The following is a 17,777-nucleotide window of genomic DNA, read 5'->3' as shown; positions in this document are numbered from 1 at the left end:
GGTGGTGATTGAAAGGTGATTAAATGAGGTGACGACTCAAAGGTGGCAGGAGTCGTGGGAGGTAAGTGAGAAAGTTAAAGTTACTAAAAAAAAGTTTCCTAAGGTTAAAAGTAGTTTCATCTCGAACTTCTATTTGACGCAAATCCTAAGTGGACATGGTAAATTCCCACTTTACTTGTACAACTTACGACATATGGCATAACCCAAATATATATGCGGTGCTCTGGAAGCTGATTCAGAGCACTATTTTCGTAACTGTCCTAAAACCAACCACTTGATATTGATAAGAAGACCACTCCATGCGGATGGTCTTCTAAATCTGGATAACGAAACGATCAACGAGTTCGGACGTGAAATGCGTTACGTCGTTGTAAACTTTGACTAACTCACGAGTGAGTCGTGAGTAGGTGTTGTACGTATACGAGTGTATACTACATAGAGCATGTTTTTTAGGAAGCGATTCCTAACAACGTATACAGGTCGGCGGCTTGGCGGGACAAATGATGATAAACACCTGTAATGCTTAGCCTGTGCACGGGAATATAAATACTATAGTCTCATGTTTCCGCCACTGGTTGGGCACAGTCGTTTGAGACTATGAGAAGGAATTTCACTTTCTTTAATTAATTCCCATCGTTTAACACTGGCATGAAAAAAGTTGTAGAGACACCAAAGTGTGTCAAAAAATCAGTGGCATCTTTTAACTTCTTCTACAGCTTCATTTACAACGAGATTAAGATTATGAGCTGCGCAATGAACAAATTTTGCGTTAATTTTTCCTCAAGCCTCAAAATTAGCTTTTACCATAGCATTTGAATAGTCCAATCACGTTTCCTTCCTTCACGTATCCTGGTTTATCACGAAAATAGCAAAAAAAATGCATTTCCCATCAAATTACCCGGCGGGAACTATTCAAGCTCGATGATCGTCGACTACTCGACTTCACACTCTACACCATTGAATAGAGTGCCAGTAGCCCCGCCAGGATTTTTTCGCGAGTAGGCCCTGCGTGATTAAGAGGCCCCCATAAAAACCTCCTTTGTAATTTTTGTTGTTCTTTAACTAGCCAAATTGTATATAATTATTTAAAAATTTTATTATTTTTAAATCAATAAAATTTTTATTATTATTAAATTAATAAAAATTTTATTATTATTAAATTAATAAAAATGTTATCATTATTAAATTAATAAAAATGTTATTATTATTAAATTAATAAAAATTTTATCATTATTAAATTAATAAAAATGTTATTATTATTAAATTAATAAAAGTTTTATTATTATTAAATTAATAAATTTTTTATTATTAAGTATATTATTTACAAATAAATATTACCAACTTTACTTTTAATCGAAGAATTCCACCCTTCGATTACCTCTTTACCCAAATTCATCAACTTCTTATTTAGGCTTGTCTCCCCATTGTTAAGGGGGAAGACTACAGTGGCCATTGTCTAGTTTCGCGCAATTTCAAGCTGAACTGTTTTATTGTTGTGTTTTAACTTATTAAATTAATATTGATGTGTAAAACAGCCTCTTGTTTAGTGCTTAAAATAATTTTGACAATTTTAAATTTCAAAGTAATCTAATTATTACGTTTTAATTCGGACCCCCGGATCTAAACACGTTGGCCAAGCGCCCAAACTACCCTATACCTCTTGAACAATAATTTTTCTCACTAAACTTGCTTTTAAATCATGACATTTTTTTTTAAATATCTAATATTGCAATAAAGTTTCCCCTATTCCCAATATTGTCGGCGGATGTGTAAGTGTTCCCCTGAAGTGCTTAATCTTGTTGGGCACATAAAATAATCACTTCCACGTGTGTAGATAGGACCTCTCTGTTTCTAATAACGTCTAGTCTATGGTGATCGTTAACCTGGAAAACTATTGATCCACGGGATTTGGATTCCATGTAGTCTAAGTACATTTTGTAGGCTAGTTGGTGAGAAGATTTGTTGGAAGTGAAGTGTTCTTCGAATTGTGTCCCCATGTTTTTCCAATCCGAAAATCCCTTTAGAAATGCAGTGTTTCTACTGCCTAAAAAATGACGGCAACAAAAACAATACACTGCATCCTTTGCAACTGAATATTCAGTCATTTGATATTTTTCATACCAAGAAGAATTGAAACCTCGATTTTTACCGCCAATTAATCTTTTAGGAAAAGGATTTAGTTTAGACTAATATCCAAGTTATTCAACGCGTGTAAGCCCATTTATTTTGAATTGGACACGTTGTTTGATGTATTTTGTGCATGGTTAGAGTTGGGGTTTGCAATTACTTCTGCAATTTCTCCTTCATGAGTCAGTTCCATTTCCATATCAGTACTGACGTTTGGAAGAACTTCAGCAGTATTACTAGAACAGTGACTGTTATCAGTCTCCAAGGATTCTAAACCCTTTCCCAATTTTTTGGCTAGGTTTTTCTCAGAACTATAGTTATGGCTTTGCGCCGACGATTTCAAAAAACGTGCCATTGCACCTTTCTGATTACTAACGAAACTATCTTCCCTTTTCCATTTTTCTCATTTTTGGGACCCAGATAAAAAATTTTTGGTACTCATATTTGAAAATGCTACTATTATATACTAATAGCGAAATAACCTTAAAAAGGTTTAAGAAAATAAAGCTTAGTTAAAGCTATGTAGTCTTCAAACAGACTTTTTAATAATACCAGCTATATCAAAGCCCTGAAAAAAGCGGTTTGAATATTTTTTCTAGAATAGCTAATTAGCCTTGAAAAAGTCTTTTTGAATAATTTAGCTAGAATAGCTAATTAGTCTTGAAAAAGGATTTTTGAATAATTTAGCTAGAATAGCTAATTAGCCTTGAAAAGGGCTTTTTGAATAATTTAGCTAGAATAGCTAATTAGCCTTGAAAAGGGCTTTTTGAATAATTTAGCTAAAATAGCTAATTAGCCTTGAAAAAGGCTGTTTAAAATTAGCTTAAAACAGCTAAATAGCCTTTAAAAAAGCTGTATTGGACTTAGAAAAAATTTGACTGGGAGATAATCGAAATTGAGAACTACCTGTTTGTTCAGGAGCAGAAAACGTAATGAAGAAACGCGCGTTATCTGGGACAAGTCCGACCACCGAAGGTCTAGGTCCTTTCTCTACGATCAGTGGTCACTGATATCACGTGATTTCGCAAAAGGGACAAGGAGTAAAAAAGAAAAAACCCTAATCCCCAGGACGCTCTCTATTCAAAGTAGTGACTGGTACGATGCTTTACGCTTCGACTTCAGCTCCGCTGGGATTTCCCTTCGTTTAAGCGTTACAACGGTTTAAGTCGTATTAAAGAAATCCAGTTTCTCACTTTATGCCCCCTTTTGTAGAATTCCTAGAAACTAAGCTTATATTTATTGTGTTGGTTGGAGCTAAGTTATCACTGAGGCGAACAGGGGTTTTTTTTTGCTGCTTTCTTTGCACGACGGACTTCCCCGTCCCGGGCCAGTCTTTTGTCATATACTCTATATCAATGTTAACAGAGTACACTACCAAAAGCAGAGTTTGTGTACTCAAGTAATATTGATTTCGAGTATAGGTGGTTCAAAAGGGAACGTTTTGTTAGGGCCATTTAGGACTCTTGGAAATTGGAATTGAATGAGAGTTCTTTTTTTAGGGGGCTAGATGACCAATTTTTAAAAATAAATAAAATTTAAAAATCACATTTGGAGGCCCCAGAGGCAATTTTTTTAAACTTTTAGAGGCCCCTAAAATAGGCCTAAAATTTTTGAACATAGGCACGTGCCTACTGCTGGCGGGGGCCAAGGTTCGTAAAATACTGCGTATAATAAGGTTGGCTTATAGAGCCGGTTCTGGGGAACGAGAGATCGGCGCGCAAAAAAAGGGAGGCAAACAACCGGTGTTTCCCCTTTCATGACGTCAGTGGATGCCACTGCCGAATAAACGAGCCTTCGCGTAGTCGCGTTATATTTTGGGGTACCACAACAAAATCGGCGAGTGGCGTGTAGCAGAAGTTGGGATTTTACCCATTCGGACCGTCGGACGATGGCTTGTCATCATGGCTAACCAATTTATAATTCAAACGCAGGTAAAAATAATTTTTTTAAATTTCAATGTAGTAAATAGCTTCGAGTATTATATAGGTTATAGTGGTAATTTGCAAGCTTAGTGATTTTATTGAATAATCTGTTGTAAATTAGTATTATTTATTGCCGAGTCTTAACTTTGAAGCCTTAATTTGACTTGATTATTTTGAATTTAGAGACCACGTTTCGCCATTGATTTAGGATAATGCCAGGTCAACGCTGCTCAGTTTCTGGGTGTAGTAATTTTTTTACTGGAAGTAGGGGTAAGAATGTGTCATACCATCGATTTCCATCCGAAATAAATATTCGACAGAAATGGATAAAGGCATGTGGATCTTTACGAGACAACCTAAATTTAAAATGTGCCAGGATATGTTCAGAGCATTTCATCGAACAAGACTTTCAAAGAAATTTGATGGCAGACTTAATGAATTATAAATCAAAGAAGTTATTAATACCATCGGCTATCCCCTCAATCAACTTACCAATCAATGAAGCCGCATGCCAAACCATGGGAAGAAAATCAAGAGACAGGCGAAAATCAAGTGATCAAGAGGTTTTAAAAAATTAATCCTTTTTTCATTAAAATATTAAACATAACATTAATCAATTTTTAGGTCGAGACCATTTCCAGTGAAAAATCAACCCCAGATGAACTTCTACCCCCAGAATATAATCTAACTACTGTAGAATGCTCTAATGAAAACCCAATATCAAATGTATCTTGTGATATACAGCCTACTGAAAACCAAGAAATTCTGAAAGACACCTGTAGTGAAAAGATCTTAAATTCCACTTGTGATAACAACCAAAGTTCCTTGAACATTAAGTCTTCAATAAACCAACAAGATCCAAAAGAAAACTCTAGTGAAAAAGCGAACATAACCTTTACTTGTGATAATAATACCAAAAGTTCCTTGTCTATGGATAAACTACATGAACTTTCAAAAGAAAATGGAAATTCAAATTCTATTTGTGATACTTCCAAAAGTTCCTATTTTAAAGAGAGTGATTCACCTCATATCTCAACTCGTGCCTATAATTGCAATAGCTCAATTTTCAAAGATTTTAATGGTTGTCAGTCCACCCCTATTAGAAATAATACATTTAAAAATTATTTTCAAAATTTAGATTTTAATGATTTGTTACCAACTTTGAATTCTAAGGAATTAGCATCAAACCCATATAGTACAAAGTTATTTTCTACACCAAACTTAAATGAAACTAGCTCATTATTGAATGTACCAACTGATTACCAAGTTTGCTCGTTAGACATCAACTCTAATAACTTGTCAACAACCACTAGCTTTCTCTCTATATCACCAACTGTGTCATCGCCAACTAACCTTTGTTCTTTAACTAACCCCAGTAGTTCTCAAGTGTTGTCTAAAACTGTTTCTATAAACAAAAGCTTAAATTATCTACTTTCTCCCATAAATTGCTTAAAGGATCCACCCCATCGTAGAACTAATTGTAACTGTAATGCAATAGAAATAATAGGAAAACTTAAAAATTGGAGGAAAAGGTCAGAAAAAAGGGAAAGTAACCTCCGTAAAAGACTGCGTAGAAAAGATAAAACAATTGGTGACATGAAATATAAACTTTTTTATTTAACATATTCAAACCGCCGGCTTAAAAATCAAATCAAAGGGCTTAATAGAAGGAATATTTTGCTAGAATAATAATAATAATAATAATAATCAGCTAGGCTAATACCCAAGGCACCACCCTAGGCCTAAGAAAAGCAGAATAGCCATTTTCAAGCTTTACTTGGAAAAGTTTTTACTCCATGTCAAATGAGAATGATAATGGGAAAGAGAAAAGTCAAATGGGGTGATGATGATTTAGCTAATGCATTTGCATTAAGGTATTTGGGCAAACCAAGCTATATATATCTCCGAGAAAAGCTACATTATCCATTGCCTCACATTTCGACCTTAAAACGCTATGCAGCCAAACTAGATTTTAGTCAGGGATTACTGCATGATGTAATAAACATTATGAGAGCAAATGGGCAAACAATGAATGTTAAAGAGAAGCTAGTGGTTCTGACTTTTGACGAGGTGAAGGTCAAATCTGTTTTAGAATATAACGTTAAAGATGACCAAGTAATTGGACCTCATTCCCAGCTTCAAGTCATAATGGCGCGTGGTTTGTTCTACAGCTGGAAACAGCCAATATATTTAGGGCTGGATCAAAAAATGACCAAATCTATTCTCTCAGCTGCCATTATTGATTTGAAAAAAGCTGGATTTGAGATGGTTGCTTGTGTCAACGATATGGGTGGCGGGAATCAGGGATTGTGGAGGGAATTGGGGATCTCTGTTAACAGAACTTGGTTTTCAAATCCGGCAGATTTTAATGAAAAAATTTACTGTTTTGCTGACGCTTGAAATTAATACGATACTGGTTTTATACTCGACGACCAAAAGATATCTAAAGAACCAGTGCTTACAATGTTTAAAAGTGATGTCGGTGAAATAAAAATGTGCCCAAAGCTAACCAATCTGCATTTCAACTGTGTTAAAACGCAAAGACAGAACGTTAGGCTAGCCGCTGAACTTCTATCGCACAACGTGGCAACAGCTGTTAAGAGAATGGGGCTCTGTAATGAAACAGCAGAGTTTATAGAAACAGTAAATAGTTGGTTCGATGTTATGAACAGCTTTGTTAAATATGACACCCCAGAATCCAAATGTGGTTATGGTATTAATTTTTCAGCTCAAAATGAAATTTTAGATAAAATGTCATACACAATGAATGCTATGGTCTGTGATGGGAAAAAAACGGGATTCTGCAAATTTTCCAGAAAAGTATTATAATATCGAACAAATCACTTAAAGGTCTTTATTATGATTTAAAAAATAAGTATGGAATTAAATACATATTGACCCATCGGTTAAATCAGGATTGCTTAGAAAACTTTTTTTCTCAATTGAGAACGAGAGGAGGGTTGGACGATCATCCTACTCCTATAAATGCCTTTTACAGGATTAGGATGATCGTTCTTGGTAAAAATCCAGGAATAGTGAAATCAAATGTTAACTCTGGGTCTCAATCCTGCGATGAATACTTTGTTACAAATGTTCTCAAGCAATCTGATATAATAGTAGATGACGAAGACATAATGGAAAATATTGATGACATTACGTCCTTACTTTCAAATGACATTAATGTACATTCAATATGTAGTATTAATAATGTAGTTTCTCCCACTCATTCTCCTATTAAAAAAAACCCCAAAGTTAACGAACCTCACAAATTGTGTAATATTAAGACCAAGTCAAATGTCTAAAGAAATATTTACCTCACCCCCAAAAAATAGTAAACATGTACAAAATGATAACTATTCGCCCAAAACAAACAATAAAACTAAAGAGAATGGCGAAAAAAATTTGTCCCCACAAGAGGAAGGTGGCTTGGAATATTTAGCTGGTTGGGTGGCAAAAAAATTTGTGGAGAAATACCCCAATATTGATCTGAAATGTTCTTCAAACACTCTAAACGACCACTCGTATACCATTCCTTCATGGGTTACTCAATTAAGTTATGGTGGTTTGGTAATTCCGTCCAATACATTCTTAAACGATGTCAATAATTTTGAAAAAATGTTTATCTCCTATCACAAAGAGGCTACAAATTCTAAGTTAATTAGTATAAGTAAAGAAAAGGGTGTTGTAAAAAATTTTACCGATAAAATTTGCCAATTATTTACTCAATATCCAAGATAAATAATTTTCACGTACATTAAAATGAGAACACTCATCAGGATATAGTTTATAAATATTGCAAGCAATATAGAATCACAAGAAAGGAAACGTGATAAAAAAATGAAAAAGCTCACCAAGTAATAATCTAATGTTAAAAATGAAAGATTAAGACTTGTAAAATACATGAATTTTTTTCTCTTAAATGTATTTAACCAAAAACATTTTAACAAGGTTGTCTTATATGACCTTTTCCTTTTTTTTCATTTAATTAGTTGCCAAAAATAATCTAGTGAAAAATAACATAGTTAAAAAGTATTTGTGATATTTTAAAATTAATGTTAAAATATTTTTAAAAATGTATGACTTTGATTAAGACCGTTAAAATTAAAAGAATTTTGAATAAATTTTCCAACATTTAATACTTCATTAAAATAGTAATAAATCAAAACAAATAACATGCTTTTAACATTAAAAGCATGTTACTTCCGATTAAAGTTATACTCGCATATTTAGTTTTATAAAGACAGATATAGTTTGGAGCTAAGTAAGACGGCTAGAATTTTGTGCGAACGCGAGGTACCTCTAAGATTTGGCATCCATCTACGTCATTGGCGACCGAGCTTAGAGGCTTTCGTCAATATCCAACAGAGAGAAAAACCGTTACTACGAATAATCCCCCCTTGGGCGGGGGCACTGTAGAGTGCTAGCAGTTGATGCGTTTTTACCGCTCCGAGGGTACTTTGTATCCTGGAGGGGTTACACAATCACCGTGTCTGTGGGTGGGTGGGTGTGTGGGTGTGTGTCCTGCGAACGCGTACGCATTTTCGGGGCAAATGGTAATCACTGCGTACGCAGTCGAACAACCGTTTTAGCAGTTTAAAGGTTGGCAAAACCACCGTGTGACGGTAAGCATTAACGGATTGATATGCGGATGGGTTTGGTTTGGATGGTCTTTTCGTCAACGCTCACCGTCGCGACAGTTTTAATTCAGTTTGATTGGATATTTCGTTATTGTAATGTTTATGTGTAGGTTGTGAATGTTGAGTTCGTATTGTGAAACTTGTGGGTGTGGAGCTTGTTGTGAATGTTGAGTTCGTGTTGTGAATGTTGTGGGTGTGGAGTTTGTCGTGAATGTTGAGTTCGTGTTGTGAATGTTGTAGGTGCGGTGTTGTGTTATGATGGTGGTGGATGTTGAGTCTGTGAGATTGTATGGGCGTTTTCTCTCCAACTTCTTCTTAATGAATTTGGGACGGACCGAGTGCTGAGTGTACTGCTACCTCTCAACGTCCAATGGCAGGGTTTCCACCAGTTGTACACGGTATTCGTCTTAGTATCAATTTGCGATTTCTTGGCGCCGGCCGGGAATCGAACCCGGGTCTGCCTCGTGCAAGAGATGTACTCTAACAGCTTTGGCGAATGTCCTTTACAAAGTTATAACGTTAGGTACTATAATTTATTCTACATCATTTTAAATATTTATAAATTAAATTAATCTTATTTTTAATTAAATATTTATAAATTAAATTAATCTTATTTTTAATTAAATATTTATAAATTAAATTAATCTTATATTTAATTAAATATTTATAGATTATATTAATCTTATATTTAATTAAATATTTTAGTATTTTAATGTAAAATTTGATCGTGATCAGGAATTGAACTCGGGTCGCATTGTTATAATGCGGATAGTTCACCGCCGAGCCATTGACTTCCTTAGGGAAAATATTCAAGTAAAGGAACAATTATGATTATGAACTAAACGGATTAATACAATATCTGTATATATTGTTTATTGAATGATAATTATTCAAAATTCCCGCGGAAACTATATCAAAGTAATAATATAGCGCCACCGTGTAGAGAACTATCAATGAAACCGGGTAAAAAATATAATCTAACAAGTTGGCAAGCCAAAATATACCTCTCCTCGGAAGAATTGTCCCTAGTGGTATTAATTTCTCGAGATAACCCTTAAAGATATATCTCCGCAATTTAGAGTTATTTGTTAAACATATTAACCCATTTCTATCCCGCCCGGTATAAAATTTTTATTATAATTAAAATAATTGACACGAAACGACCAATTTTAATTTATTCAGAATATCATAAGTTAAGTAGTTACAACAGTAAGTTAGACGTACTATAACAATGCACAATTGAATTAAACCCTTTTACAGAACAAGTTTATCAGTTAAATATAATACGAAGCAAATTTTAATGAAATAAATATCTACAGAGGCTTTTTGGAATTACTCGCTTACGAAATACTTGCCGCATCTTTAACGCTCATTTTATTTCAACACTCGCCCTTGATGAAGATACCGTAGATATCTGGTAGTGGACGACTCGTTCACTTCCTGTTGACGTTGTGACGCATACCACATGAAAAAGACCAATGCCGTCCAATTTCCAATATCATATAATGACTCGCACACCCAAGAAATCATTGACTGCGTTAGAAATCGTAGATATCCAAATATCCACACCAAATGTATTTACAAGAAGCAAAAACCTTACCATCAACAAAGCACAGAGAGCCACTTGACTAACCGCCAGCTTTTAAAGCAATTAACGTTAAATTATCTCCTTTGAATTAACAGAACTATATATAGGTCGTTAAGAAAGTGGACCACCCACAGGGTCTACCCTTTAACCCTCTAATCTCGGCTGACTGCGCTAAAACAAGATTTAACCTTTAAAAAATACCAGATTAGGCCTTCATAAATTCATTAATAAAAAAAGACTTTATTACCTATTATGCTTACGATGCCTGTCTTAATTTCAGTGAATCTAAGCAGCTATCGGTGGTTCTGTGGTAGAGCGCTCGACTGCCAAGCCGAATGGTCTGGGTTCGAAACCGGGGTGGCGCATTTGTTTTTAATCAATAGAGAAACGCTAAATTAGAATTTCTTCGATGCAATAATTTCAATTCTATTTCAATTAAACCAAAATTTCGTACTCTATTAAATACGCTTCCGATAAAGCTGAAGGTCTAATTTTCAATAAGGCGTAACAAGTGTCGGTGGTTCTGTGGTAGAACGTCCGCCTGTCAATCAGGAGGTCTCGGGTTCAAATCCCGCCCGATGCGATCGCAAATTGATACTAAGACGAATACCGTGTACAACTGGTGGAAACCCTGCCATTGGACGTTGAGAGGTAGCATTACACTCAGCACTCGGTCCGTCCCAAAGTCATTAAGAAGAAGTTGGAGAGAAAACGCCCATATAAACACAACAGACTCAACATGCACATCCATCAGAACACAAACACAACAAACTCAACACTCACAACCTACGCATAAACATTACAAAAACCGTAATACACCAAACCGTCACGACGGTGAGCGAAAAAACACCATCCAAACCAAACCGCAAATGCATCCGTTAACGCTCACCGTCACACGGTGGTTTTGCCAACCCTTTGAGAAACTGCGTACGCAGTGATTACACTTTGCACCGAAAATGCGAACGCGTTCGCAGTCCTGACAGACAGACACACCCACAGACCCACCCACAGACCCACCCACAGACAGACACGGTCGTTGTATAACCCCTCCTAGGGGACTTTGTCCCCTCGGAGAGGTAAAAACGCCAAATAAACGTATATAAAGCCGTTGCCGTCAATAAAGAAGATTAAAGCTGGTTTCACACTCGACGGAAAATTAGCAGCGTAAAGTTGAACGTTAGCGGTATATCGAATGGGAATCAATTTTCAGCTCGGCGTTTATTATCGTCTTTCCGGCATATTTTCCGTCGAGTGTGAAACCAGCTTTAGTCTTTCTTAGTTCTTGGCTGACAGACGAACTACTACAGGACGGGGTCCTGGTGTCGGTCAAAAGTTATGAGGTAACTCTGCGGTTTTAATTAGTATGTTCGGTCTTCGGTCAAGAAAAGAGTTAAATTGTGTTTCGCGTTTGGAACGTGAGTGAATGGGCTTAAGTGTATGAACAGTGCGTGTTTAAGACTGAAAGTGTTAAAGTAATTGTGAACTAACTCAAGTCAGCTGTAAGATAAAATTGATTGTTCTTATTTTTTTAATTGGAAAAACCTAATTATACCCTTGAAATTATCAACTCAACCTGTGAGGCTAATTAAGTAGATTGGAAGTAATTAGTAGAGAACAGCTCTCAGTTGTTAACTAAGACAAGAGTTTATAGTAAGGTAGTTTGAATTTAGTTAAAATTACTCAGTATAATTTATGATATTTACTTAACTGTAAGTGTAAGTGTGTTTTGGTTTATTTTTCAATCACGATGAACTAAGACAAATCTAGTCTTGGACACTTGAGTACCAGTTCTGTACAATTACGTAGGAGGGATATATATTGTTGGGTTATTGATGAAAGTTAAATCTAGAACGTTAAATAGACTGTTCTGAATAAAAATAAACATTTATAATTTTGCATAATTCTGGTTGCCATTTTATTTTCTAATCACTCGCCCACAACATTAAAGTTCTGGCAATCCCGAATCAACTAAATTTTCGATATAACGGCGACGGGAAATTATTACCGTAAATTTATCGCGTGGCCTTAGGGAATATTCTTTTAACAAAATTTCGATAAACTATAGTTTAATTAAAATCGGCCCGATTCCGTTAAAATTATAAACCAAAAAGCGAACGGTCGTTATAATACCCTCTGTAGATATTTCTTTCATTAAAATTTGCTTTGTATTATATTCAACTGACAAACTTGTACTGTAAAAAGGGTTTAATTCAATTGTGCATTGTTATAGTACGTCTAACTCACTGTTGTAACTACTTAACTAATGATATTCTGAATAAATTAAAATTGGACGTTTAACATTGGTGACGACGCAGGGTTTTAAGCTGCTGGCACTCTATTGGAAATAGTACCGCTAGAATGTAGGGCTGTACGAATAGTTTTTTTTTTCTTAGGTATTGGCGAATACCAAATACGTCGGTTTTTGGGAACAATCATTCTGTCGGACTGAATTTGGAAAATGACCAAATAATTTGACCAAATAGCGCGACGTTTAAAAATTTGGACAAAATTCATTTTTTTCTCAAATTATTCTATCAAATACTACATTTTAGTTCGAAAAAAGTTTTTAGCGTATTAAAGGATTTAAAGGGAGTAAGTAGTATTACCGTCGCGTATGATTTAGTAGGTTTTACCACGCTTAGAAAATTCGTCGCTTCTGCCTATCGTTAATGAGTAAAACGATTACAATACTAACTTAGTGCCCTCTGGCGGTAGAAATGTTATGCAAATACGAAATAATTTGATAAATTTTGATTAAATCGACGAAATCAAATTAATTTTTTTAAATAGAATAGCCGGTTTTTCAAAGTTCACTATTTGGTATTCTAGAATTTTAAAAACTAGAATTCGATTTGTCGGTGCGAATATTTTAGCCTAAAAATGACCAAGTAAATTGGTCAAATCGAATAATGACGAATACTTTGCACAGCCCTACTAGAATGACAATTTCAATATACCTTCCACGAAACAAATTTTTCAAAATTAAGAACCTTATCATTTGTCGGTGGCGCCATCCGCTGTTTGTGGTGGGAACTATATACTATACAATTGAATTAATAGTATTAATGTACTTTGAAAGTTATAGATAGCGCCACCGGTATAATGATACATATAGTTGACGGCTGGGTGCGCCGACTCGAAATTTCAGAATTTGTTTCGCGAAACCACGACTCCCGAAGGCGAACACGCCTATTCCCAATTCAATGCTCTACACCTATTCACCCAAAAAATATGCTGCGTTTGGAAAATGGTTTTTGATAAAAAAAAACAAATTATCGAAGGCAGAAATCAGTTAAGAATAACACATCGAAATGTTGTTTTCACTAAAATTGGTGTATGGTAACGTCGTGTGTAGAGTAGAACTCGAAACTCGGTAAGATAACCTAATCGTGTATAAAGACTGAACTCCATGTGAAGTTAAACATTTCACTACCTACCATTAGCGCCAGCTAATAAACTTTATCACTAGGGCTGTGCGATTAGTGGTTTTAGGCAATCGAGTCGGTTATCGAGTATCAAATAGATTTCATTGAGTATTCGATTCGAGTAATATTGAAGTCGGGTCGAGTAATCGAGTACTTGATTAAGGGGAAACTTTATCTTATTCGAGTCGAGTAACTAAAAAAAAACCTCGAGTAATATATTTACCGAGTCGGGTTATCGAGTACTTGATTAGGAGCTGGTTTTATTCGAGTAATTAATAACTTTCAATGCTGAAAAATATTCCTTTAATTTAAATGAACAACAGATTTCACAACTTTGTAGGTACCGTTTATTTCCCCCCAAAATGTTTTAAAAACCCCTCTTTGAACTTTGAAGCAACGAGGATAGAAAAAAAAATACTCGACGAGTTTAGAGAGCACCTCGTTCGAGTAATCGAGTACTCGACTATGCAATTTTTTGGTAATCGATAATCGACGAGTACTCGACCTCAAAAAATTCCGAGTAATCGATGATTTTCGAGTACTCGCACAGCCCTATTTATCACCCTATAGTACTCGAAAATTTGCACCCCCAAAATCTCTTGCGCCCCTACGTGCCCTATATAGCCGCCCCTGATATTAATTGCCCACTTCTGCTCTAACCATTTATGTTAAAATAACTAAAATAAATAATATTGTCCAAAAATTAACTGTGTCTGTATCCCGGTTTACCGCAGAATAACTAAAATCGATTATAACTACCCTACAATGTAATATAGGAGAATGAGCTCCCTGCTCAGCCTGCTCTCAGCATTCAGCCATTTAAAATCTTGTTGTGTAGATGGCACTTAAATCGTACTTGTTAAGTAATGGGTCCGCCTTAATTTTACCCCTTTATCAGCCCACCCGGAGTCAGAAGGTGAGGCCGAGCCCGTTGACCTATGACGGCCAGGCTTTAAGTTTTCAAAGTGACAAATTTTGGATGTAGTTTACTTTTTTAGCATCTCTAAATTTCCAGAAATTGAGAAAAATGTGAGTACACATTTATTAATTATACCGTTTTAATACAGGGTGTTGCAAAATTGAGCGTCTATGGGATCTACGCGTAATTTTAAGACGAAAATGTTATATGGCAATTTTTCAATTTAGGCCACCGTTTCGAAGTTACGAAACGATTGATGTATGGACGAACCCTTCATTTATCGGAACTTTTAATAAAACTAAGCAATTTCATTCATAAGAAACAGCACGCGGAAAAAATAGAAATCTTTCGCGATGAAGAGTTCATTAATTTTTATAAATGAAAAAAGCACGTGCTTTTATTTAAAGACGAGCGAACTCCGTTTTATTGTTGCTATGGCGTGAAATGTTTGTTTCAGAAAAAATGGAATCCAAATTCACGCGCCGCCTAATAATTTCAGGTTTAATTGTCACGCGCTCGCGCTTTTTTGTTACCATGACATTAGATTTGATAATTTCGTTAGGTTTAGTAAAGCCGATTTCAATGGAAATGGTCGTCTTCCCTTAGGAATTGTGTAATAATCGTTGTCAGAGGAAATAGGTCGTCATTCAAGGTAGTTTCACTCACCCTTTTTATTTTTATCTTTTCTACTCGTATAGATAATTGTATCCACCATTGAACACTGATCTAATCGAAAAGAAGAGGTTTTTGCGCTTAAAATTGTGTTCCTGTTTTTCTGACTTTCTCGGCCTTCAAATTAAATCACGCTTTTTAAACTGAGAATCGAGAGCAAATGGCTTCGAATAGCGAAGATGGTTGCTTCCTTCGCACTAAGAATGAACCGACTCACTTCAGAGCGGTTTGGACGATCGATAATTTTCTCGATTATCCCGCGAAGATCGGGAGTTACATTCGCAGTCCAAATTTCATTTGCACCAAGGGAACAGATTACGGGGTCGAATTTCATTTGAAAATCTATCCGCGGGGTGAGACTGCATTAAGCAAAGAATTTGTCTGCGCATTTCTGTATATTGATAATTTAACCGAAGTTGTGAAGGATGGAAAGGTTAGTTTTGATTTATCACTGCTTGATGCTCGTAACGAGAAAGTGCTCACCGAGGGCACAGAGGCTTCCCAACATTTACTTTTCGCCGACATGATAAATGGTAAAGGATGGGAAAAGTTTACCAGTCGTGACGATCTTCGTAATAATATAAAAGAATGGTTGTTGGACGGACATCTCACTTTGGAATGCAAGGTCACTGCTCACTTCGAATTAAAAAGCCCGATTTCTAAAGTAACGATTCAGCCGGAAGCTAGCGGAATGACCCCATCAGAAACGGCATTGGAGATTGTGAAGATGGTCTACGAAGAGAAGATCTGCCCCGACGTCAAGTTGAAGGCCTCGGATGGCGGCTTGTTTGACGCCCACAAGTGTATCCTGTCCGTCAGATCCCCCTATTTCAAGGCCATGTTTGGACACCCAATGAAGGAGAACGAAGAGGGCCTGGTGGATCTTAGTGAAGACATGAATGGACAGGAATTGGAGGCGTTGCTCAATTACATCTATTTGAACAACCCACCGGCCAATCTCGGCGACACCGCTCGCAAAATGATTCAGATCGGAGAAATGCAAGGCATCCCAGGCCTGAAGCGGCTCAGCGAGCGAACCTTGATTGGTCAACTCACCGACGAAAACGCTCTGGACTTGCTGATATTCGCCAACCAACACAACGCAAAGACTTAAGAACGTCCGCCGCTTTGCGAGTTGTCGATTTCGAAAAATGAATCACCACTTTATTTTCATTATTCTATATGTACTTTATGTAGTTTGGATTGTGTTTTTGTTTTGATGCTAGTAAAGTTGAATTTCATTTTCATGAATGAAGCGTTTTAAATTGGCACACAATACATTTAAGAATTTCAAGAAATTGAAACCTCACATTTAGAATTTCAGAGTGGAGATTACATTTCTTTCCAAATTTAAACCGCGAAACTATTTTGTTTGGTAGCATATTGCCAATTTTGTAAAATACTTGTCAACTCAGCAAAAAAGGTAAATGAAAGGGCAACATGGCGGGGAAAATGTTCGCCGGAGCTAATTCAGTGACAAGTGGCTTCCATAGTTTTTGATTTGATAATTTCACCTCCAACAACTGCCCCAAAAAGTTTATTTTTTCTCTGTTCTTGTCTTTCCCCACGCCACGGAAGGATAATCATTCCATTCACAGTAAATTTATCCCAAGTAACACGTTTGGCCCCTCCCTGTGCCCGACTTGGGGACGCACTCCTCGAATTTAACAAGACCATTTCTTTAGTCAGAATTCAGACGGAATCTGACGGACTGATCACGTCAAATTCTTCTGCCGGAAGAATAGATGCATCGACTTTAGGTTGAAGGTCTAGGACAGTGCATTATTTCCGTATCATCTCCCTACTTCAAGGCCATGTTTGGGCACCCAAAGGAGAACGAGGAGGGTCTGGTGGACATCAGTGAGGACAAATGGGTGGAAGCTGGAGCCATTGTTCCATTCCATGCTAATGTACTTGCGCACTCCGCGGGCCAAGAAGAAAATCAGTTCTTGACTTGGCCTAATGAATGCATACGTCAAAAGAAATGTGAATATAACAAATAAAATTGTCACTTTTATTAGAAATTGAACACTTCTCCCGTAGAGATATATTATAATCTCCCAAAACTGTTATTCGCTTGATACATGTACCCACTGGTTTTTCAAAACACGTTTCAGGTGAAAAATAGTTTGTGTTAGTTAGTCTAATAGATACGGAAAATATGGTTTGTAAATCGTTAAATATCCCTATGAATTTTAATTTTCTCATTTTACATTGGCAAGTGGAGTAATAAATGCGTAAATATTAAGCCGTGATGCGGTGTCCACAACCGCGTTTTTGGCGGGTAATATAATATAAACGTCTGCTATTATTATTATTAAACCGTCACAAATAAATTTCAGATAGGAGAAATGCAAGGAATCCAAAGTTATCGTGTTTTGTAAGACAATCTTTCAACTGGAAAATATTTCGTTTATGGTAAATTTTTAAATTTGTTCCTTTTACATGTTAAATGCAAAGAACACTTGTCCTAAGATATTTAAAAAA

The 17,777-nt window shown here is 36.0% G+C and overlaps 1 protein-coding gene across 1 annotated transcript; it reads left to right on the top strand.

Annotated features, from left to right (window-relative positions):
• Positions 1-15,158: 15,158 nt before the first annotated feature.
• On the top strand, positions 15,159-16,541 carry LOC149922519 (speckle-type POZ protein-like). Its single transcript, XM_090163564.1, has 2 exons — positions 15,159-15,231; positions 15,317-16,541. The coding sequence occupies exon 2, from the start codon at positions 15,451-15,453 to the stop codon at positions 16,402-16,404; it is 954 nt and encodes a 317-aa protein (XP_090019690.1). The 5' UTR covers positions 15,159-15,231; positions 15,317-15,450; the 3' UTR covers positions 16,405-16,541.
• The last annotated feature ends 1,236 nt before the right edge of the window (positions 16,542-17,777 follow it).

The sequence above is a fragment of the Leiobunum rupestre genome, chromosome 11 (genome assembly GCF_980474605.1).
Source record: "Leiobunum rupestre chromosome 11, qqLeiRupe1.1.hap1, whole genome shotgun sequence".
NCBI classification, from domain to species: domain Eukaryota; kingdom Metazoa; phylum Arthropoda; class Arachnida; order Opiliones; family Sclerosomatidae; genus Leiobunum; species Leiobunum rupestre.
The sequence above is the reverse complement of the archived record's forward strand: the minus strand, read 5'-3'. Positions and strand labels throughout refer to the sequence as shown.

Excerpts from the sequence above, each read along its gene's own strand:
- LOC149922519 (XM_090163564.1), top strand. The coding sequence starts at position 15,451 with ATGGCTTCGAATAGCGAAGATGGTTGCTTCCTTCGCACTAAGAATGAA.